The sequence below is a fragment of the Etheostoma cragini genome, chromosome 16, assembly GCF_013103735.1.
Source record: "Etheostoma cragini isolate CJK2018 chromosome 16, CSU_Ecrag_1.0, whole genome shotgun sequence".
NCBI lineage: Eukaryota > Metazoa > Chordata > Actinopteri > Perciformes > Percidae > Etheostoma > Etheostoma cragini.
Window position 1 is genome coordinate 18,113,810 of NC_048422.1, and position 24,573 is coordinate 18,138,382.

The window sequence follows — 24,573 nt, forward strand, 5'->3', positions numbered from 1 at the left end:
AACACGTTTGCACCGTGAACTTTTAAGTAGCCGGTGCAGATGTTGACCCCTGGTTCGATCCACAGTCAAAGCTGTACCATTTTGTTTGTAATTTGCATTTCTTTCACACTTTCTTTGACAAATTATAACTTGTTTTGACATACTATACTATTAAATTTTTCGACATACTATACTATGACTTTTTTGCTATACATAATATTTGTTTTGTGCTTTTTTTGACATCCTATACTAGGCAGTGCAGTCGTTTACCACAGGTTTGATCATCAGTCCTTTTTGTGTGGAATTTGATGTTCTTCCAGACTTTGACACACTATGCAATGGCTTTTTCTGACAAACATGCTATGACTTTTTCAGTTTTTTTCCGACATACTACACTGTGACGTTTTTGACATACTATGACTTTTTAACTTTTTTCCGACATACAATACTATTGACTTTTTCAACATTCTATACTATAACTTTTTAAGCATCACTTTTTTGACATACTATACTATGACTTTTTTTCATCAAAACTATGCTATGACCTTTTTTTTTCAAAATACTATGATTTTATAATATGATTTTTTACTTTTTTTGACGTACTATGACTTTGACATACTATACTATGACTGTTTTCCACTTTTTTTGACATACTATACTATGACATTTTTTATAACTTTTTTGAAATACTATAACTTTTTGGACATACTATACATACTATGATTATTTTCGACATACTGTACTATGACCTTTTTTGACACTGTAGTATAATGTTTTTCATCAGTTTTTGGTTTTGTACTACTATGATTTTTTCCGCTTTTTAAACATACTACTACTTTTTTTTAACATACTCTAGCAATATTTTTATCACTTTTTGGACATACTGCCATGACTTTTTTCGACATACTCTAGAATTACTTTTTTCAGTTTTTTTTTTGACATACTATGACTTTTTCAACATAATATGACATTTTTTACATACTATACTATGACTTTTTCACTTTTTTCCACATACTATGCTATGACTTTTTTGACATACATGATGTATTTACGACATACTATGCCTTTTTTGACATTCAATGCTATGACAGTTTTCAACAAATTCTATTTGATTGCCTGGTGTCTCAGTGGTTAGCGCGGTTCATTGACCCCTGGTTCGATCCACAGTCAAAGCTGTTCCTTTTTGTTTGTAATTTGCATGTTCTTCCAGACTTTCTTTGATATATTATTCCATGACTTTTTTCAACATAAGATACTATGACTTTCTTTCGACGTTTTTTTCAAAATAAAATGACGTTTTAACTTTTTTTTGACATACTACACTATGACATTTTTTACACACTAAACTATGACTTTTTATAAATATGTTTTTTTTCCACTTTTTTGGACATTCTACTATGACTTTTTCCGCTTTTTTGTCATACTATACTATTACGTTTCATCGTTTTTTGACATACTATACTATGACTTTTTTTCAAAATACTCGGTTCTATTTGGCTGAGTGGTTAACACGTTTGCACTGAGAACTTTTAAGTAGCCGGTGCAGATGTTGACCTCTGGTTCGATCCACAGTCAAAGCTATACCGTTTTGTTTGTAATTTTGCATGTTCTTCCAGACTTGCTGCTTTTTTCAAGATACATACTATGACTTTTTCCAACATACTATACTATGACCTTTTTATCACTTTTTTTTACATGACTTTTCAACATACTGAACTGTAACTTTTGACATACTATACCTTTATCAGTTTTTTCAAGATACATACTATCACTTTTTTGACATAATATACTATGACATTTTCAGATTTTTTCTACATGACTTTTTTTGACGTACAATACTATGACTCACTATAGTGTACTATGACTCTCTCTGCCACAATTCATACTTCTAATACACTATTTATACTTCAAATTGTAGATACTTGTCTACTTTCAGCCAATGTGCTCATTAAAGCATTAGGACTTGTCCAAATGACAAGAGCCACAAGCATTCCTTCATTGACAGCCCTTTTTAAACATCCTCCACATTTCTGGACAAAAGCACAGAGTACCAGTTTTTAAAATCATTGTTATGCCCACATTTTTTAACTTTATCCGTCAAAAAGATATACCAAAACATCCACAAATCCTTTCTGGTGCTTATGGTGAGGTCATGATATTGATACCACTTAATGTTTAGGCTTTTCTGAGGCGTCTTCGATCGTAGGTTTACCAGGGCTCTTTGAATTAATCTGAGCAACAAGCAGTTCTAAACAAAAAGCTGTTATAATTAAACATCAAAGCCAGGCAAGGCGTGATTACAGCTTGAAGGACCAGTCTCTGTTCTCCTCTTTTCCCCAGACAGAAAAAGGTCAATTGCAGACATTAATATGAACAATACCACATTTTGACTTGACTTATATTGATTAATTATAGTTATACAGTATGTCATGTGTATTTGTGTGTTTGTGTATTTATAAGATATTATTACCCTTTATTTTGCATCCTTAATCCCTTTTCCACTTAAAACTATACTGCTTTAACTGCTTTCCCTGCTTAATCAAGTCTTATTTACAAATTCCTATTAATTCCGAGATAAAAATGTTCCACATCTTTCATCCAATTTTTTTTTATTTGACTATTATTATTATCATCAATATTATTGTTATTATTATTATAATTAATCATTAAGTGAAATTCATTTCAATTAAACCTTTTCCAATGTTCCAACTATTGCCACTTCTTCACCTTCTTCTTCTTATGCAATTATGCCAGAAATCCAGTTTAACTGTAGCAATTTAGCTTTTCAGCATTCAGAAACCTATTCTACTGGAAATGCCTTTTCTAGCATTATTTGATCCTTCACATCATTGTGTAGTGCCACTTTTTACTCAAGAAACAGTGACATGGATCAATTTCCCCTCTGACCCAGAATTTAAAGACCAACTCACCGTGAAGAAGCACAGCTGATGCAGTCTTCTCTTTGTGGCCCTGTGCACTTCGGACACGTTGCATCACACGTGTGGCACTTTCCGTTACTGTCCTGGTACTCTCCTGATAGACATGCACCAAAAGAACGATGCAGACTCAAAACTCAGAATGAAGAGTAATCATACATGTATACATTTACCACACTGTAAATACATACTTGTAGATATAAAATGTCCATAAAACAGCCTTTATACTCTCATTAAACATCAACAGCAGTTGTGAACATATGATATAAATTTAGTTAAAGAAAAGAGTTGTATTGGAGAAGTTAAAGAAGTAAGAACTAAATATGGTAAGGTTGCTTTCTATGTATCTAGCAGCAGTAAATAGCCAACACCTAATAGAGGAAGAAGATGGTTGACTGACCGTCTGGGCACTCAGTGTTAACAACACACGCTCCTTCTTGCAGGCTGTGACCGCTGGAACAGCTGCTGCAGTTCCCCCGGCCCGGCCCCACACAGGTGAGACAGCTGGCGTCACACCTGAGGAGGAGAGCACAGAGACTGAACACATGGACAAACCGACACACATACTGACCACACAAAAACAAGGAACAAAAACCCACACAACTACAAACCGCATGAGAACAAGCACAAACACACAGAAGCCAGCCACCAGAATAAGGCCTGCAATCAGTAGATAAACAAACCACCCACACCTGAACACACACCAGTGAGCTCACCTCCTACATATCCTGTACCCATTAGCTATCTCTGGGTTTGGCTCTGTTGAGTAGAAGCCAGCACTGCAGGAGAGCACACACCTCCACTCCTCCATCAAGTAGCCTTCTGCACATTGGTTGCATTTTGCAACACCTGCACCTGATGTTGCAGAAACATAAATGTTTTAGAATGATAGAAAGACACAGAAGAGTACTCCATGCCATGTATTTTAATGATGTTTAAAATGTTATGCAGTTGACCTGTGCTCTCACCTGCACAAGTAACGCAGGCCTTATGACAGGGCTTGCATGTGCCTTCCTGCTTGTCGAGGTAGAATCCTGCCACGCAGCTCTGCTGGCACCGATTCCCCTGCAGACTGGAGAGGGTGGATAGAGCATGTGGCACGGTGACACACACAACCAATCATGAGACACCATGACGATGACTCATTGCCTTTAGACTGTAGACTCAGTTTTCCAACCCACAGCACATTACCACAAGTACTCAAAGAACTGAGTCAGTGAACACAGTATTCTGCAAACTTCTAGCTCAACAATATGGTTACATTTGACAGGGACGTTTTGTTTTCTTGTGACAATACTGCAAAATGGAAATCATGATACATTTTTATTTTGGAGCTGTGTGTGGAAAAGGAAAGGCTAACACATTTATTTGAGCACAGAGTTAAAAACATTGTAGCTTTTTCTAATTGTTATGATGCTGCAGAGGGTGTGTGCACAAGGAGAATCAGTATTCTCAGCAGCTGGAAGAGAAACAGCAATGTTTACCAGCGAGCAGTTAATTCAAGTATCATCAGAGAATTTGTCTCACCTTGTGTCTTTTTTGCATTCTGTGCATATGCTGTAGGAAGTGCACTTCAAGCAGTTCTCACTGCACTTTCTGCACATATTTGCATCTGTAGGGAAATCAAACAATACACATGAAATACACATCAGAGCGTTTAATCAATCTTAGCCACACACCCCTCAACTGCAGTTACGTCAACTGGCTATTCATTAGCAGGCCCAAATGCAACGGTTTGCAGCTCTTTTGTAACTCATGGATCCTTGAAAAGGATCACTGCAGGAGGTTATTTCTGTATTCTGAAGTATAATTACAAAATATGCAACAAAACACAATTCATATTCCAACCATGGTCAAGGTAGAAGTTGTCTCCACAGGTGGTTGTGCAGGTATTGGCCCCCTCAATCAGGTGATGACCAGGTTGACAGGAAGTGCACTGGTCACTATGACTCCCAGTGCAGCTCTGGCAGGGGGAGTAGCACCTCTTACAACGCCGGCGGTCACCCCAGAAACCCCTGGGACACTCTGATACGCATGTCCTATTGGACCGACACGGATCAAAGCACATAGAGAACGAGCGGTGTCATTCTCCAAAAGAGTGGGCGTGATCATAATGTGAAATCATGGTCACTTAAGAATTCAGAATAATGTACAAACATGGGGACAAAATAGTAGCTGCTTATTTACCTTTGTAAATGTATGTATGTATGTGTGAACCATATGATTTGTAGCAGAATCACCACATATTGTACACTGCGTTCTGGATCTACAAACTGTACTCATGCTAACCTTGTGTTGTTCTTGAACTTGAGATAAAAGTGTAAACATGCAACACACTGCTGGGGGCTGGGCCCCTCACAACCATCGTCACTGCATTCTGGGTCACAGGGTCCTGGAAGGGCAAATGTTCCCAAAGTCACTGCACTGTCATACCAACAACAGAAAGGTTGCTTAGATAGCTGATATAGTTCCAAATCTACAATAAAAAAACTAACCAACGTAAACTAAATTAGCTGCTGTCTGAGAGGTCTGAGCTAGAACAAGGGACAACTTAATATCAGCTGAGTACATGACTCACCACTGTATTCTTCAGTGAGGTCACCATCCATCGGCATCCCAGCCGACCGGGCTCGCTCACGATGCCTGGGATATGGCGGCTCTAAGGTGCCGTAAATCACCAGGGACCACTCCTTTAGCATCCCTATTGAATAACAACGGAGAAACAGAAAGAGAGCAAGGTAAGAGGCCTATCCCGGAAGGCCAGCGCTGTATTTTAGTTGCTCTTCTAGTTAAACTTTAATGTCTGTTTCAAAATACTGTGATGTTACAAAGAGGAAGAGCAGACCCAGTTCAGTGTTGTCTCTCTTCTGAGATGAGGCATCCTGGATTTTCAAAGTCCATTCCCCTGCTGCCTGCTCCCCCCAGCTGTGAGTTGTCATGAAATCCCAGTTCTGAAATCCCTCGGTGGAGGCGTCAAAAGGCCTACAGCAAAACATTACATAATCATGATAGCACTACCAACACCCTCAACGCTACAACAACTACTACTAGTAGTGTACTACTACTACTACTACTACTACTACTATGGCTGCCACTGCTGCTACTACTTATAATAATAATAATAATAATAATAATGCTACAATTGGGGCTGCTGCTGCTAATACCACTTTTACTGCTTCTACCATTACATCTACTACTACAGTACCACTGTTTTATCCATTGTTAATATAAAAATGTTGATAAGATCAACTTCAAATAGAGTAGATAGAAATAAAAACATTTTACGTTGCCCCCAAATGTGTTTTACATCTAGCGTTATTAACACTTGTCTGTCTTGTTGCTGAATTTTTGGCACTACAGTTTAAGAAATTCATTTTGCCCATCTTTCTCAGACACAAGCTCCCTGAAACACCATATGAGCACCTCTCTTGCTATTTTCTAGTCGGGTTTGCCAAAATCAATTTTCCCCCATAATTTGACAAGGTGCCAAATTGAAGAATTTAACTGTGGAGAATTATGGTGTGCTTTAAAAAGTTATATGCTCTGCTCTAAAAAAGAAGGTATTGCCCATACATTAATGCATGTAGAAACCATGGTGGGAAGCTATTGGGAGAGGGTGGGGATTTATTTGCCACACATACTGTCTGTGATTGAGCTTTAATCTTAGTTACCTGTTAGCTAGCAGCTGCGACACGGTGCCTGAAGGTGACATGAGTGTAATGGAAAGGTCGCCACGACGACTGTGAGTGATGGTTACACGGACAACGACATGCTCCACATAAACAACGTGCTGCTGGGGCTTGCTGAAGCAACCTGTACTCTCATACACAGATGTCAGTGCCGAGCCTGGATGAATAGTTCTGTCATAAGACGGAGACGGGAAAAGAATGAAGACACAGAGAGTGGCAGAGATAAAACAGGAGACAGAAAACAAGAAGCACAAAAGAAAGTTACAAGGAAAGGAGCGGTAAAGATGAAAAAAAAAGTGCAACAATCAATGCAAAAAAAATCCATGTGAGAACTGAGACAGAAATAAAGTGTGATAAAAGAGGAGGAATCAAGGGAAGCCCTGACTCAAAGAAAAGATGTCTTGCAGTGCAGTTGGTATGATACCTGCTCAGCTGGATGGGCGCCTTCTCCACACACTCACGCTGTGAGGGGACTTGTTTCCAATGCTTGGCCTCGTTCACCATGCTCTCAGCATCCAGCAGGCCAAAGCCATACAGGTGGCTCACTGACAGACAGACAGACGGACAAACACAAACACACAGACACAGACAAACACACACACAGACAAACACACACAGACACACCACATAAGCTGGAGCAGAAAAGGCAATGTAGCTTATAAAAAAAACATCATGCACTCTGGGGACTTTGTAGGTGTTTATTACTCCTCTGTACACAGTACCTCATTAGTTTGTTTGCTCGCTGCTTGATAGTTTCCTTAAAAAGAGCTGAGAGAACATTTACCGAAATATGCTTATCAAGCTTCTTTGCTCATCTTCATTATTAGAAGCTTTGAGAAGATTCAAAATACATCATGTAATTATTCATTTTCTTCAAACTACTTGCAAATACTGAAGAAAAAAAACCTGTGTGGAATTATAAATTTAGCAGTCCAATGGGAATACCTTTGTATCCGGCACCATTAACGCGCCAGTCAGGAGCAAGAAGTTGATGAGGTTTGGATGTTCGGGCAATAATGTGCTGCACATCCCTCCAGGTTAGTAAAGGGCTGAGAAAAGGGCAGATTAAAAAACATCATACTCTTATCACCTGATCAAACCCGTTAACGGTGCATGTATGGATTGTGTGTGTGTGGGAGAGTTGCTTACTTGGCTTCCAAAGTGAGAGCTATGATGCCTGCAGCCATAGAGGAGGAGAGCGATGTCTCTGATTTAGCCCGACTGCAACTCTGCTGTGGACCCAACGTTACCTGTCAAGACACCGGATCTTTTTGGTTTTTTAACATTTAATAGTTTTCACCTGCCATTACACAGAGGTGTGCTTTCGTTTTTGGTGAAAAGGCCTTAATGGAGAAGATTTTCAGTTGCGTTGAGTAACAGGATATACAGTACCCCATCAGATGATATACATTTGTCCAACAAAGATTTGGGCGATACCGTGTCAATGTGTTTACATGTATTAGATCATTGATGCAAAACAATGGCAATACTGAATTTACACAATGTTTGCCTCAGTGTCATTAAGTACTTCATTTAGATTTGACTGGTTATTTTATAAAATTTGATTATATTAAAAAGTCATACATCATATATGTATATATATTGTAGGGCCGTCAATCAATTAAACATTTTAATTGCGATTAATCACATGAGTATCCCAGTTAACTCGCAATTAATCGTATATAAACTGCACATTTTTTATCTGTTCTAAAGTGGTATTTGAAACTGGATGTACTCCTCAGTTAACAATGACAGTACAAGTAACATACACTCCTGTTCTGCCATCTTGTCTCTGCTGCAGGCGGCCACGTTAAATTGAATGCATGACATTCTGCAGACGGAAAAGCCCTAGGTATGCCTGAGGAGAAGCTCTCAGGTTTCACCCAATTTACTCTAATCAGCTACCCAACCTTGGTTAATCCATGAACCCTGCAAATTACATGGAGTGAGTGGAGTATGTGCAAATTTCTGCTCTCTGAATCCAAATGTATTTAAATAGAACATTAAAACATGTACCTAACATATTGATGGAAGAAAAACAGCAGGCTGAGGATGCCTCCACATGGCTCTCACAGACCGTTTGGTCTCCAATATGTGAAATACCTAAAATTTTTTCATGGCCACATGCATGTGCACCTGGACCGACTACCAAAGCAAAGAACAGAGAAGCTGGGATTGCAACACAAACATAGGGAATGTAATATCATTCTCTGCTCAGGACGCCATTACTCCACTATGTCTTCACATGGAAAATATTTGTTTGCTTCTATATCAATGTTGTGAATGTCGAGCACAGTCCCTTCAAATGTGTCAATGAGCAGGGGTTCCTTTTTTATGCTTGTGTTTTACAAAAGCCTCGCACCTACAGTACACATAATTACACACTGTATAATTACAGTCTATCTTCCCTGGTTGGTTGCAATGTAAAACAAAGACTACTGCTAATCAACCAAGCAAAAAAGGCCTCCTGAGTATGTGGCTTCCAGGATTTTTACACAAGGTTCCTCCTATATAATTAGACACGCTGCAACTGCCTTACAATGCAGCTCCTCTTATGGCTTTTAGTGCACATGAACTAAAGGCTCAACAAATTCTGCATCTTTTAAGGTGAAAATGCCACATTCCACATGAGATTATACTGTAAACCCTATAAAAACATGGTCTATTAATTTGGAACATGGAACTAGTTATCACTTCTTCTCGTGTCTTGCAAATTTCAAAGTTATTGTTCTGCCAGAAAGAAAGTTCATAGAGTGTATATCTGGGGCATTTTTGTTAATTGACAGCTGCTATTAAAGTGTTTCTTGGATGGGTAGAATAGACAGTACTTTTTTTTTCTCATTTTTTCATTACATCACACCTGTAACTGTCATTATTTGGAGTTACAGATATAATATCAACAGATTCAGCCATTTCACTTTCCATGACAAGCCCATCATTTCAGAAAACATTCCAACAAGTTTGCTGAAAAGGACAATGTAACTTCATGAAGATTATAAAGAAAACATGAATGCCCTTGAGGTAAAAGCTCCACATAAACCAAGTGAATATATATTTATGCATTATTAACAACATATATTTTAGCATGTTCACATTTGCTGTATGACTATCAGACTATCCAGGTTGGAGTAATTCAAATTGGAATTATCAAGTGGACATTTAGTTGTTGAACACTGTCATTGTAATTCCTTAGGAATACTATTTCACAGGAGGCTTCTTAAACCTTATCTTGTTGCATTTAAAATATAAAATAAACAATAATTACCTCAAGTGATATCTAGTAATGTAGACAATTTTAAATATGGGGGATATATTTCACAAGTCAGAAAATGTTTCATTTTAAAAATATCTGGGTATATCTACACAACACAATGCTTTTATTACCCATAAAGATTCATGTCAGCACATCAAGGCCTCTTACTATCTTTTGGTACTGAACAGACACACTGAGGATCTTTCTTATGCCACTCAAAGCCTCTACTCACCATCTCCTCGGACTCCCCACCAGTGTAAGCTGTCGCAAGTGTGGAGGCGCACTGCTCCAGGTAATCTGGCTGGCTTCCATGCCGAGTGCTGCTGCTGATGGAAATAGTGTAGATACTGCTGCTGTAGCCATCACAGGAGCAGTGGTCACCTCTTCGCCCTCCGTTCCCTGATGCCCAGACAAAAACAGAGCCCCTCCCATGCCGGCCCTGACATTATTTGGGAAGCAGCCAGAGGATATTTATTAATTAATGATATTCAAACATTGATTAGCAGAAAAATATACACCCTTGAAATAAATATAGAGTGGCGGGTAGGACACAGACATAAAACCATGTAGCCAAGTCTTTTTCATACACAATCTCTCTCTCTCTCTCACTGTTTTGATGCCATTCTGTAAAGCAAGACGAGTTAGAGGCCCAGGTCCCTCCAAAGTGGATCCGTCATCTTCTGGCCCCCAGCTGGCTAAGTAGATATCAATATACTGTGGTCTGAAGCTTAGTGATTGGGCCTCTACTATGTCTGTCACATCTCCATCCAGCATACGGATGCCTACAAGTAAAGAGAATATTTTAATAATTTTATACAAGACGTGCACTTCCAAAAGTCCCTTCTGCATTTCACTTTCCAGTGTCACTTGGACTCACCGCCTATCCGTGCGTGGAAAGAGACTCCAACCGTGCATTGAGAGTTATTTGCGGCAGCAACCATCCCCGCACACTGTGTCCCATGGCTTCAGAGAAAGGAGGAGAACATCAGAACATGAGGTTAGATGCATATGCATGAGGAGAAGACGGGCTATTTCCGTTACATCAAACCAGTGAGAAGACAGAATACAGACTGGGGGATTTGCATATCCATATATGCATGTAATTACTGAAAAATGGAAAGAAAAGCTTGCACTTATTAAATTGTTGGAATTATGACGGGGAGAGGAAACTGCAAAACAGGTGCAATGAGAAATCTAGGAATACGGAGTACTTACTAGTTAAAAGCATTGTTGGAATAATTCGGAGAAGGGTCTTTGTCTTGTCCGTTCACATCATAACTGGCGAGTGGATCCTGAATAAGATGGATAGTAAGTAGCAATAAATTATGAGATGCCGGGGGCTGTCTGTCTCCGTTTCATCGGACAAATCACAAAGAGCATTATTCACCAGTCCGCTCAAAAGTTAAGTGGATCAGATGTTTAATGTCCATTCCTATACTCTTGGCTGGCCTTTCCAAACCTTTGGCCCAAAAGCTCTGCCTGCAATATCTGTCTCAGCTCTGTGCTCTTACACTAAGAGCTCCGCCAAATTGCTAATGATTAATGTCCCATTCCTGAGAACAGCGGACCATTCCCAGGGCACTTACATAATTTGGCTTCAGATCTGGATGCTCTGTCTCAATGCCATCATCTAGGACAGACACCACCACACCCTTCCCAGTGTACCCTTTCCTCCAGGCCCGTGCAATGTTCATGTGAGACTGGCAGCCTTTGGACTCATCACTGCAGTGCTGTGGAGCAAATAGTGGGACATTCAATTTAGCCCCTGGGAGTAACAAATAAATTCGAGGCTCTGTCTGACTGGGTTTTAGACTTTAGCTTAGTTAAAGGAACACAAAAAAAGAAATCTGACTCACAATGTACCACAGGCTGTTCCATGTTGAGTCATTATGGGGCAGCGTCTGGATGCGGTTGGACTGACTAGGATCAGTGGGAAGGTGTTTGGTCTTCATGTCAAAGGAGTAGATGTGACTTGCTCTGGAGTTCCTCTTTGCTCTTCTCTGGACTACCTGTTGTTGGAGCCATTCCACCTTAAAAGGAACACACAGGCCACTTGCACAGATGTAGACAAGTAAAGCTGAGTGGCCTAGTCTGATTTGGTCCGTAAGTCCACTTTAGTCAAGACTGAAATCGCTCAGCAACAAGCGGATGGATTCGAATGACATTTGTCCAACTTTGGTGATCACTTCTTTTGTTTTTACCTGCCACCATCACATGGTCAATCTTTTAATTTGTCCAAAACTATGTTTTAGTGTTATCTACAAATGGGAGCCTTACTGCATGCTTTTTAATCATTCACTGCCCATCCCTGCCCACCCAATTAGCATAACCATGCTCGAAGTGTTGGAACTAGAAAACATGGTGTGTACAAATACTTAGGCGTCTGGTTAGACAGTTTCCTCTCCTTCCAGCAAAACATAACTCACCTTCAATCTAAAGTTAAGTGCAGGATCAGTTTCCTATTCCGCAACAGGGCCTCTTTCGCTCATGCTGCCAAACTCACCTTGGTGAAAACGACAACAATCTCTCCTGAATTAACTAGATGTTATCTACCATAGTGCCATACATTTCGTGACTAGAGCCCCTCCCACACCCACTACTGTAACCTCTATGCATTAGTTGGCTGGCCCTCGTTACACACTCGTCGCTTAACTCACCGGTACCAACTCATTTACAAATCCTTGCTAGGCAAAGCCCCGGTGTACCTACGCTCACTGGTCATCATAGCTTCACCTAGCCACAAGCTGCGGTCTAGCAGTTACATCTCTTTGGTCAACCCAAACGCCTACACCTCGTTTGGCAGCCACTCCTTCCAGTTCTCAACTGCAAATCATTGGAATGCAATTCAAAAAACTCTGAAACTGGAAACCCTTATCTCCCTGACTGCCTTAAAAGTACCCGACTGCCTTAAAATGACCTCAGTCACACCCCATTGCATATTTGCACAGATCGACATCTTCACCTGCATTGCTATCAAAGCTTGTTTACGCCCTTTTGCACTATTCATCCGCCCAGGTATGCTCAACTATCATTCCTCCAACCTTTGTTGTCATACAATTTTTGTACACCACAATCTGCTCAAACTTTATATTGACTCTTTACTATCTCAGAATTTAGATATTGTATATATTCATGTATACTGTAATATTATGGACCTACATCATCATCAAGACCACACTTTGTACCAACTTTATATCGACTCTTTACTAGAGCTCTGCATTTTATCTGATTTATCTGATCTACAACACTACCTAGTCCACTATTTGCACAAACGGTATATTGCATTTTTACTATATTCACCATCTACATAGACTGTCTATTGTTGTAATTGTATTATTACTGACCTATATCAACTGTTTATCGACTCGCTTACATTTCAGTATTTAGACAGACTGTCTATTCATACGTATTGCATTATAACTGTTATATTTTGTTTTAATATAACCCTGTTTTTGGCGGCTCTGTTTAAATAAGAGAGGTTTAGCAAAAGGTCAATTGAACTTGAAAACTATGCTTTGAACTTTAGTTATAGATAGTATACATTTTCCAAAAGCATTTTTTTTCCTTTCTGATATTGATACCTAAACTTGAGTATCAGTCGATACAGACTACTGATCCAATCCCAGTGCGTAAAATATATTAAATTATTTATAATTATTTAACAGCTGTATACTATTAATCATGAATGGATGTGATATGATTGCTATCATAGTTGTATGGCCTGGCTAAACACTTTGTAAAATATGAACAAATGCATACAGAGAACAAATGGCAAAGAACTTTCTTTTAGCATCTAGTTTGACAGTTAGTTAAAACGGAACAATAACATAAGTAAACTACTTCAAAGTAAAAGTAAAAAAAAACTGTAGGCTAAATTACGTGGAATCGGATTGGGACATGGACTTGGTACTTGCCGATCCCAGCATTTTAGCTAGTATCAGGGGCATTTCCAATACTGGTATTGGAACAACTCTAGTAGTTTAACCAGGAGGTTATTCCATAAATTTATAAGGGTATTTCAAACAAACAGTCAGTTTGAGTAACATATGTGTGTGTAGAAAGGGCCAGTGTGTGTGTGCTAATGTGTTTGGAGATAGGAAGGGGACTTGCTAATTAATAATCTAGCAGAGTCTCCTCATATCCCATTACTATACCTTGGTCTCCTTGGCGACGCTAACAGACACCTCTTTGTTGGACACAATGGACCTCTTCACCGTCTTGTGGTGACGAAAACTGTAATAACTTTTCAGATCTCCAATCTGGTGACACAGACATCAAATCCTCTAAATTAATTTGTTTTCAGGTAAAGGTGTGTTGCCCATCCTGCACTGTCCCTATACTAAACAGCTGTTAAATTATGAAACTGCCTTTGGTGTGTTTCATTAAGGCGGCTACCTTATACCTGTGATAGTTTTTCAGGCAACGGCAACCTGAGCCACAAGACTCCAGCCACACTGCTGCTCATGTGTGTGTGTCCATAATGGACACATGAAGTGTAATACAAAGCTATGTTATGTGACTGACAAGAATACATTATAGTTGTTTGTCCTTAAATCTGTTAATTTCTGAACATATGAAAAAACAATTTGTTCACAAAAAAAGAATACATTATAGTCCTAATGCTTATTTATTGCACAATTGTTCAGTTGTGAAATTTGCTTTTGACTTCTGCCCTCAGCAATATGAAGCTAGCCCAGAATGAAACATGGACCCAAGAACTGCAACTTTCATTACAGCACCTATCCCCAGGGAGTCTATAAGTGTTGATTTTTATAGGCCTGGACTTGCTCTGTTTTATTTATTTGCTTTATTATTTATTGATTTAATTTGTATTTGGTCATTCTGTGGGTTTATTGACATCTCTGGTTTAATTGATTTGTCTTTTTTTTTAATTCTATTGTGTAAATGAATTCTACAAATTCTTTTCCACCTTGACTGAGATGGCAAACTGCTGCTTCTTTAAAGTTTAACTGCTCTGATAATTAAAGAATATGGTCGGGTTTGGATTAATGAAATGAAAGCTAGAGGTAAGAGAACAAACTGTGTTTTGTTTTTTTGGCAGCTTGGTATCCTTCTCACACTGACGTCAAGCATCCCGCCAGGCTTGTTTGTAATGTAGATGAGCAGCTGCTGACTTCTGATATAAAAAGTTATCCAGGACTCCTTAAAAGTAAAAACATTCAGTCCCAATGGCTAAACCAATATTTAAACATTGTTCTGCAGTAACAGTTTAGTTTTACTTCTACCAGTTAGATTATTACCTTTTGTTATCATTGAAACTTAATCATCTAAGATAGCTATAGAAATTACTAACAATATGATCATGATTTTCTCAAAGCAGTCAATAAAATTTTTGGGTTTTAGACTCTCTCCAACAATGCTCATAAGCTTTTAAAAAGGAAATCACACAAGTTAAATAAAGACCATCTAAGACTTAATATAATGCAAGTTAATATATATAAATATGTATATTTTATATAAAATATTAAATAAATAGTATTATGGAATAGAGTGCATAAATAAAAAAAATGTCTAGTGTGACATTTAATCTCAAATATAATACCATGTACTACTCCATTTGGATACTTTGAAATATTGTGCAGATCTGGCAGTCTGGTCATTGGCTAAACGGGGCACTTATTGATTTCTCTGATAAATCTGTATCAATTCTAGTCGTCGGTTAGAGATTATTCTTTTTAACACTGTGAGACAATATTTAGCAACAATCCTCATACTGTTGACCCTGGGTTTTTTTCATTAGGGCTGATGGCCTAACTTGAAGCTCATTGACTGAGAGGCCTACACGTTGAGCTTACATTAACAGTGAAGGAGTTATAAACTTCAAAATGAACTAAAAAGACAACAGTTAAGACGAAGACACCAAAGGCTCGGCGTGTCCCTGTCTGGTGCGTCTTACATTGGCTACACTGCTGTATGTGGCATCACACGTACCTGACCCATATTAGTAAATCCATATTCCTCTGCTATCCTGTTGACAGACTCACTGTCCCCTCTTATTCTTATCGCCCAGTCGTTGGTGTAAATCGTTGCATGACAAAATTGAAGCAGAATTCCCATCCACATCGCTGAGCACCGCATGACTACAGAGATGAAGAGGCTTCCTCTAATTAGATTAGAGTGAGGCACCAGGTGTCTCACGCGTCCGCTCTCGTGTACGTGTTTCTCATTGGCGAAATGGACGTCCACTGTCGCCAAAAAAACACAGCTTGAGATGTTATGCATGAACGGAAGGATCTTTGACGGCTGAAGTTGTCAAGACTTGACTTTCATTCACTGGAAAGCAGCAACTATCGATTTACTTATTCAACATGGGAGCCAGGTATCACCTGTAGTGTATTTCTTTATGTGGATTGGTTGCAGCCTAAAATGCCCTTATGATGCACCTTCTTCTGCACGCTGCCGTTTTGTTGAAATAAACCTTATTTTTCCTCATTAGTTGCCACTGTAGCTTGCTGTAAAACACGTTAACTAGTGGCCACAGAAAAAAATGTGAACTGTCTCATAGAAACTGCAAATTACAAAAAACTGTCACCATTATAGGCCTCAATAATGTAATAAGCATTTAAATTGACAAAGAAACATACAACAAACAGGCAACATTGTTATAAAATTACTTTAAAAAGCGTTTTCTATAGGACTGGCATAGTGACATAATCACAAATTATTTGTATTCCCAAACACAAAAATGGCAATAGAAACACATTCGCAGTACTTTGGGCCTACTTAAGTTTAGTTTTAAAGTACTTACACATTTCCCATTTTATGCTCTACTTACTGAACTTCTCCTAGGGTGCCTACTCAACATTTCAGAGCCGGAGATTGTAATTTTGACTCTACTACCTCTATTTAAGAGATGTAGTTGTAGTTTAGATTAATTAATTAATTTTATGAAGAACATGAAGATCTCATAAAATGCAATACATTGTTAAAGATGAAATGAGTGGTTTTCATATTGTGAAGATGTACAAAAAGAGTCATGTCTAGTTGATATATGTTTCAGAAGTCTATCTTTTGGGGGATATGCTAACAACTCATATATGAGTTGTTAGCATATCCCCCAAAAGGACATATCCTGTCTAAATGTCTCTCATGGTTTCATTTAAATAACTGTTTAAGGCCCAACTCAGATAGTTTAGTTTTGATACTTTAGGTACAATTTTCTAATTAAAACTTCTGTACTTTCTCTTGATTTTGAAAACAGGACTGTGTAATGGAGTCTGAAAATACTCTATTACAACGGTTGTATCAATACTTTTACTTAAGTAAAACATCTACATCTGCTGCCACTGATTAGAACACAGCATTAGCATTAAAAGGTCAAATGGACTCATATTTTCATTATCTCTGTATTGTGATTGTATTTCAACATGCAAGTGTACTCAGTATTGAGTATTTAGTAAGTATTTCAGCTACAATACCATTATAACATTCATGTTTTTAACCTCCTAACATGTGATGTTTCAGTCACCTCTTTGCTCCTGTGGAGAGAAGGAGTCACTGTCTAAACTGATTGTATATGTAGCCTGTGTGTTTTCAGCATAAAAAACACATAACATTGAAAAAGTAATATTTCTTTTGAGGCAATGGATGTTTTATGTAGTAATATTATTTGGCCAAATGCCTTTTCCCTTGGCACCGCAGCAGTCTGTTCATTGTGAAACGACATTTCTGCATTTAAAGATTCAATGCTTTAACTGGGTCAGTCTGAAGCAATCAGAAGAAAAACTTTATGGTGTGTAACAAGAAGACCATCAAGATATGCTTAATGTTTAATGTTGCAATTCTACACAGATGGGAAAGACTAGAATCTTGAGTGGTGATAAACTGCATGCAGTTAGTAAATTGAGAAATCACCTGTATAACAATGCAAATCTGTGAGTTGTTGAATTCCACATTAACATTTACACTATAGTATTTTAAAGAGAGAGTTAAGATTCTGTTGGAGGAGATTGAGGAGAGGAGTAGTCATATTCTCATCTAACTCTCTGCCAGAAAGTAAATAACCATGTTACCCAAAATGTCAATCTGATCGCTATCTGAGCAACTGTGCACTATGTCATATAGCTTTTTAACTGTGATACTGTCTTTGCTCTTACATGGTTTCCACAGACCTTTCACAGATCTCATTTATTTCAGTGAATAACTACACACATAAAGCAATCCAGTCATAAAACATGAAAGATCTCTTCAATCACAAAGTTCTCCACCAAGTTCAAGAAGTGCATTTACTACGTCTTCTCTTATTCCTGACAGCTTGTCAAAGGATCTAGAAGTACTATGGATGTCATTTGCTGGTTGAAATAAAACATCTAATCCAGCAAATTACAATCATGATTAAATTAATTATCATGCTTTTCATAATAATGCTAGTACACCAAAAAGCCTACATAAATTGCTCCATTATAATGAACTTGAAATAACTTCCTTGATAGTATTTTTTGATGTAAATATTATTATGTTGTGAAAACATGTTTTGACAAAATATGCAATCTACCACTTCCAGTGAATCTTTAAAATAATAAATTACATTGTATTTACATCTTTCCTTCAAATAGCACAGCCTTTCACTGCATTATCTTTGATTGATTATTCTAGCATGTTTTAGGAGAATTATCTGTAAATATGTTTTTTTTAATCTTGCACATTGTCATTGTTTGTTTCTGAATATATATATACTGTACACATGGTGAAGATGGAGGAGGAGGTGAACTAAATGGAATCCTTTGTGTCATCTACAACGCCGAAAAGCTTTGTTTCATCTCATTACATTGAAGCATACTACAGTAAAATCCATTTGGAACTTCTCACCCAGTGCCAAAGTATCCTATTATTGCACGTTTACAGTACTGTATTACATGGAGAAATGCCAGTTGAACTTGATGGGAAATTAAGGATTATGAAGATGTGTGATGCAACATGTCCCAGTGTGCAAACATTACTAAGCTCTGTGTGCGTTATTAAAGAAGAACTGTTGCCTCTTTTGCATTACAGCACACTAAGCCTGGTGAAAATAATCATAAGTCATTACTACACATTACTGTTATTTTACTAATGAAATTCTTTAGTGGTGGTAATTTCAATTGCCACAACATTAGTCACACAGTGTAATTATGCCACCAGAGACCTACTATGTGTGTGTGTGTCAGGTCAATGAGGTTCATAATGTGATGTATATTGCATGTTGTTGGAGGATCCCCTATTAATTGGGAGGAGTTGAAGGCATCTCTTGCTGCTGATTTAATTGTTGTGGGAATTAAAGGGATATGGCAGCAACTGGTCTTTTACCGGACAAAATGGATGCAAAACAATAATTCAAATATGTAATATAAAAAACTTGCTGCATGTGAACACAGTTGGTTGCTAATATAAAATATTTACCACACAATTTATTGAAGGAATAGTTCAAATGGTTAAAAATGAGATGAGTAGGTTGAGACCACTCTCATGTGTGTAAGATAAGTGATAAGTGACACATGACAGCAGGCAGCAGGTTAGCTTAGCTTAGCACAAAGACTGGAAACAAGGGGAAACAGCTAGCCTGGCTCTGTCCAAAGGCAAAAAAATCCACCTACCAGCACCTCCAAAACTAACTAAACCTGCATTCAGTCTGCAATGATTCAAAAGGTTTTCAATGCATTTAAATTGATTTATCCATAACGTAATATCACTTAGACACAACCTTGGACAGTCTGGAGAAGTTTTTGTCAGGCAATGTTCAAAAAAGCTGGATATTGATTGCTATGACCACTTCTGAGCTAATGTTTTACAGAAGACTTGCAGGTAAATGCATGCAGCACAGCCAATAACAATTCAGTTCCTTCTCAAGCATCCAAGGATTCTCAGATGATTCGTGAATCTGAGATTAAATCAGCAATCCTTGGACGAGTTCTCTGTTGTGAATTACCAAAAAGCACGAGCCGCAAGGAAAATAGTCTCTTATACATTTCTTATTAGAAGGTTAAATGTAAAGTGCAACCAGGGAAAAATCTGAAGAAAATCAAAGTTCTAAAATGTTAATAATTATTCTGTCTGTTCTGTCATTACCTAACAATTCATGGCAAATAATTAACAGGGCAGAAAAGAAAATCTGCATGAAAATGATCTCTCTCTAAGCATCGTGCTTGGATACCTGTCAATATGTTGTGTAAGTCATGTTCAATGTCCACTGTGACCTTAAAAAGTAAATCCCAATGAACAGGTTCCTGATGCAATATGCACTCACAGACTTTATCATCTGCTCCGCAGCGGAGTAAAAAAACTAACTGAACAAAACAAAGGAAAAGCACCTCTTGGCAAAGCAGTCACAGGACTTTGAAGTTATCTAACATGTCTTCAGAGAGACTGACTTTGATGTTCAGAAAACTCCTTTCAAACAGTGACACATTCCCCTGAAAATAATTGTCAAACGTGTTCCTGAGCACATTGACTGCCCTGCAGGCAGCACAGACATGAACTCTTATTTATTCTTTTCTTAAACTGTCATTGTTTGGCAAAATGAGTTTTGCTGCATGACATGTCATGGTTATTAGTTAACATTTTGAAGCTGTGATTACTATCATCCCTAGTGTGGATGTAACAGTTTTATTTATTTGGTTTATGACCTGTCAAAACTTTTACATGTGCAGTATTGGGTCAGTAGAGTGAAAAACAATACTTCTCACCACTAAGTGTTGTGAGTAACCTCCAAATGATGTTGGGCAGACCAAAAACAGCCCTAAGACAACACAAGATAGTGGGGATATGTTGTGTCTGATTTGTTGAGAGGATGAGAATAGGATGCAGGAAGACCAGTTTTAATACCAGAAACATGAATTTGTCTCTTTGGCAATCATTCTATTTTATATGTCACCCCAATATAAATACAGAGTTCATGTGACAAAATTATCCAACAGGAATGTGTATTTCATTGTATTTGATATTTGATGGCAATAGTGTTGGCATCCCCTCTTTGTCAACAGTTGGCCACATTTAAGTGAACTACGGGGTTACGTTTTGTTGGGCTACAGTCCAATTGCAGCTACAGGCATCTGACTGGTTGAACCAACTTCTATTGGGAGGTGGGCCACACAACCTGTATAGTGTAAAAAAAATCAACCAACCATGATTGAAGGACCCCCATGCATGTTCACCAATTTATGGCTTGGAGAATCATGTTTCAGCAACATTAAACAGTGTCCACCATGACGCTGCTCACAATGAGACACTGGACCCCTAACTGCTCTTGATGAGCAGGTTGGCACCTTGCATGGCAGCCTCTACCATTGTGGTATGAATGTGTTTAGGCCTACCTTGCATGGCATAAACCTTTTTTTTGTCACATATTACAAAAAAGTCAATTTTGTCAGACAGGCTTTATGTACAGCGTTTGTGGGTAAACTGCTAGTATATCGGATCAATCAACGTTCGTGAGGAGCTATTGGCATAATTATAAATGTGTGTGTGAATTGGTTAATATTGGTATGTCAATATAGATGCCAGACTAGAAAAAGCTGTATAAATGCAAACCATTTACCATTTACATACTGCAACAAAAACATATAACCCAGGTCATTAAAAGTGAAGGAATGAGCACACCATTTTTTCATGAAACTTTGCTCACAGCTCAGCTCCTATGTTGATGTTGATGTTCTTGTGAAGCCCCAACTAAATACATTTGGGAAGTTCTTCTAATTCTTCTGAACCTCCTCCAACATCTCTGGTTTGAATTCAGTCTGGGCCCTTGTCAAATATCATCCCACTCTTTCTTAAAATCGTTGTGTGTCTGAGGTTTTTCTGTGAAAGCAACATTTCCAGAACTAATCAAAACTTATGCAACTTATTAACAAATTCAGGACACAGGATATTTTTCTTAGGCAGCCTACTTGAGAACTCTTTTCATGTGTGCCATGTACATCTGATGGTGTTGTTGCAGCTCTGCAGTGTGTCGGAATCCTCGTCATCCCAGCCATGATGAATTTTCATTTCATTGCCCATTTTTGCATCAGTGACAGCGGTGGCAAGGGAGAATTTAGCTCATATTTTATTAAACCAATCTGTGGCTATCGCAGTTTACTCAGAAACTTGGCAGGTCGTATTGAAATACTTTTTAATTCATTATTTACGATGTCCCGGTGACACGTGCACACACATACGCATGCACGCACGCGCGCACGTACGCACACACCCAAATACACACATACACACACAAACACACACATACACAAACACAGAAAATGCAAGATATGACCGGAATGCTGTCTGTGATTCCTCTGAAATGTAGAGAACAGAGCTAGAGGATGTGCCTAGGCATTGTGTCTGTGTGTGTGTGTTTGTGTGTGTGTGTGTGTGTGTGTGTGTGTGTGTTTGTGTGTGTGTGTGTGTGCGTGTGTGTGTATGTGGGTGTATTTTTAATTTGGATCCCCTGGTCCACATTCAATCCATATTTTTCATTTTATTTGGTCACTAATGAGGCTCCTATCTCAGTTCAAAGAAAAGAAAATTCTTTCAAGTATCATTGCATCTTTGGCGAGTGTTTATCGGCATCATTATTAAGGCACAGAGAAAAGACAGGTTACGTTGCATATTGCATTAGCCTTCAAGTGATATTATTTCTGTACTGGACGTTCTGGACAGGTTCCGTCACCTGCACCTTTGACTTCTTGGTCTGACTGACTGTGAAATGACCTCTTTAGCTGTAATGTGGTGAAGTGAAACATAATATCTCTTTAGCAGCCTAAGCTCAATGACTCATGCCGTATTAGCTTCGCTGCTTCCTCTCAGCATGCAGAGGCAGTTGTAGTTGTTTTCACATGCCCATTATGCACAGTTGTTGATGCCTCAAGACATGGTTATTTTTTTCTCCTTCATTTTAAGTCGAACCTCGACTGATGTTGCAGTGAATTGCGTGAGCCAACTTTGACCCTTGATGTTTCTTTGAAGAGGCCTCTAAATAGGTTTGTTCTCTCTTGTTCCCTGTAGGCCTCTCCAGAGCTCTGTAATGACCAGAGCCCATTTACCTGATGTGTCAGTGTGGCACACCGGCAGCCAGGGTTGCTTTCCATGTACGGCTTTTCTCTCTTTTGTGTGTGCCAGCATTCTTGAATGGCACTGCAGCATTGCTGACAAAATAGTTACCTACCTCACTCCAGAATCCCTACACACGTGCTCGCACAAACACACACACACACACACACACACACACACACACACACACACACACACACACACACACACACACACACATGAATGCTTCCTTTCTCTTTATGGATTCAAAGCCAGTCTTCTCCGGCTCCTTTGTTCCCCACTCCAGGCTGGGCTCAGATCCTCTCTGCTCTCTGTAAGCCCGCTCTGCTCTGTCATCAGGATTACAGGCTGTGCTGTAGCAGATTAATGACTGACAACTCTACACTCCTCTCAGCATCGCGCGGCACACACAGAGCTACTAGGAGAGAGCGTGTGCCTGGTTGTGATGGGAAGAGAAACAACTGCGGGGGAGATAATGCATTGTGTTGGTTTGAGAACAATATGTTAGTTGTGTGATTGTGTGTTTGTGAGACTGTGTGTGCGACAAGGTTTGTATGTAAATGTGTTATTTTGAGGCGCCGGCGGTGCGTGCAACAAAAGCTTTTCAACTTCTACACCTCAGTGCAGCACAGTAGGACACAGGACTTAAGTTGGGGGCCTCAGCTCAACAAGCATAGGTTGGTGTGTGTGTGTGTGTACTTACGTGTATATATGTGTGCTCGTGTACTCATGTTTTGAGAGCCCAGCAAGAGAAAGTGGCAGTTACAAGACCAGCACATAAGGGATTGTGGACTCCTGCCTTCCACGGATTCATAGTCCCTCCAAGAACTCCTCCCAAAAAAAAACTGATTCAATTTCTTACTGCTTTGTTTGAGGAAAAGTGGAAGCTGGCAATAGCTGTACAAATCCAAACAAGCAGGCAAACAAACTAAGAGCTAACACTTTACAAAGTTTGGAATAAATTAGGCCAGGATCTCATACCACCTCAGACACTCATAGAAGCAGCTTATGTGTGTCATGAATTACTAAGTAGTAATATTTGGGGCTTCTCACAGCCATCAAACAGCTGAAGCTTAATTCCCTGAGACTTGCCCTGAAGTGTCCAGGAAAGTGGGCTGATCATAGCCGCCATCTGAGGACTAAGTGCTTCTACTCAGTGCATTAAGTTGTGAGATCTTAGAAATGTGAAACATGTTTTCTGTTTTGCTGTTGATCCAACATCATTTGCATTATCACTGGGTCTTAAAAGTGACAAATAAAATGTCTAATAATAACAGCCAGTGGTGGGAAGTAACTGAGTACTTTCAGTAGTTCCCTTTTGATTGCAATATTGCTACCTCATACTCCCACTCCACTTCACATCAGAGTGAACTATTTTTTTTTCTTTTTCTTTTATTCCTCTTCATTTATCTGACAGCTGTCGCTACTACTTATTTTTATATTAAAAGTCTACATTTAAGTCATATGGTGAGCGCATAAAATGCAGTGCATTGTTTAAGATTAAACCAGTGTTTCCCAAACTCTTAAACTGAAAGCTTTTTCTACTTTGCGCCTCTTGTCACATTTCAGAGGTATATGAGTGAAATATAAAATATTGATTATAGCTGCTTTAAATAAAGGATACAAATACTTCTTCCTCCACAGAATATGTTGTAAACATGTTGAACTTGGAAAGAAAACTCACACAACCAGC

The 24,573-nt window shown here is 38.7% G+C and overlaps 1 protein-coding gene across 1 annotated transcript in view; it reads right to left on the reverse strand.

Annotated features, from left to right (window-relative positions):
* Positions 1–16,212, reverse strand: part of pcsk5a (proprotein convertase subtilisin/kexin type 5a) — a 30,361-nt gene extending 14,149 nt beyond the window's left edge. Inside the window, exons 1-21 of the mRNA XM_034896792.1 lie at positions 15,810–16,212; positions 14,012–14,116; positions 11,714–11,887; positions 11,444–11,587; positions 11,073–11,149; positions 10,735–10,820; positions 10,467–10,639; positions 10,090–10,296; positions 7,754–7,854; positions 7,550–7,653; positions 7,029–7,149; positions 6,587–6,775; positions 5,761–5,897; positions 5,494–5,616; positions 5,205–5,307; positions 4,764–4,954; positions 4,443–4,527; positions 3,884–3,987; positions 3,632–3,770; positions 3,316–3,431; positions 2,910–3,012 (exon numbers count right to left, since the gene is read on the reverse strand). Coding sequence (XP_034752683.1) covers positions 2,910–3,012; positions 3,316–3,431; positions 3,632–3,770; positions 3,884–3,987; positions 4,443–4,527; positions 4,764–4,954; positions 5,205–5,307; positions 5,494–5,616; positions 5,761–5,897; positions 6,587–6,775; positions 7,029–7,149; positions 7,550–7,653; positions 7,754–7,854; positions 10,090–10,296; positions 10,467–10,639; positions 10,735–10,820; positions 11,073–11,149; positions 11,444–11,587; positions 11,714–11,887; positions 14,012–14,116; positions 15,810–16,100 — 2,873 coding nt within the window. The 5' untranslated portion in view covers positions 16,101–16,212. The remainder of the gene's footprint in view (positions 1–2,909; positions 3,013–3,315; positions 3,432–3,631; positions 3,771–3,883; positions 3,988–4,442; positions 4,528–4,763; positions 4,955–5,204; positions 5,308–5,493; positions 5,617–5,760; positions 5,898–6,586; positions 6,776–7,028; positions 7,150–7,549; positions 7,654–7,753; positions 7,855–10,089; positions 10,297–10,466; positions 10,640–10,734; positions 10,821–11,072; positions 11,150–11,443; positions 11,588–11,713; positions 11,888–14,011; positions 14,117–15,809) is intronic.
* Between the last annotated feature and the right edge of the window lie 8,361 nt (positions 16,213–24,573).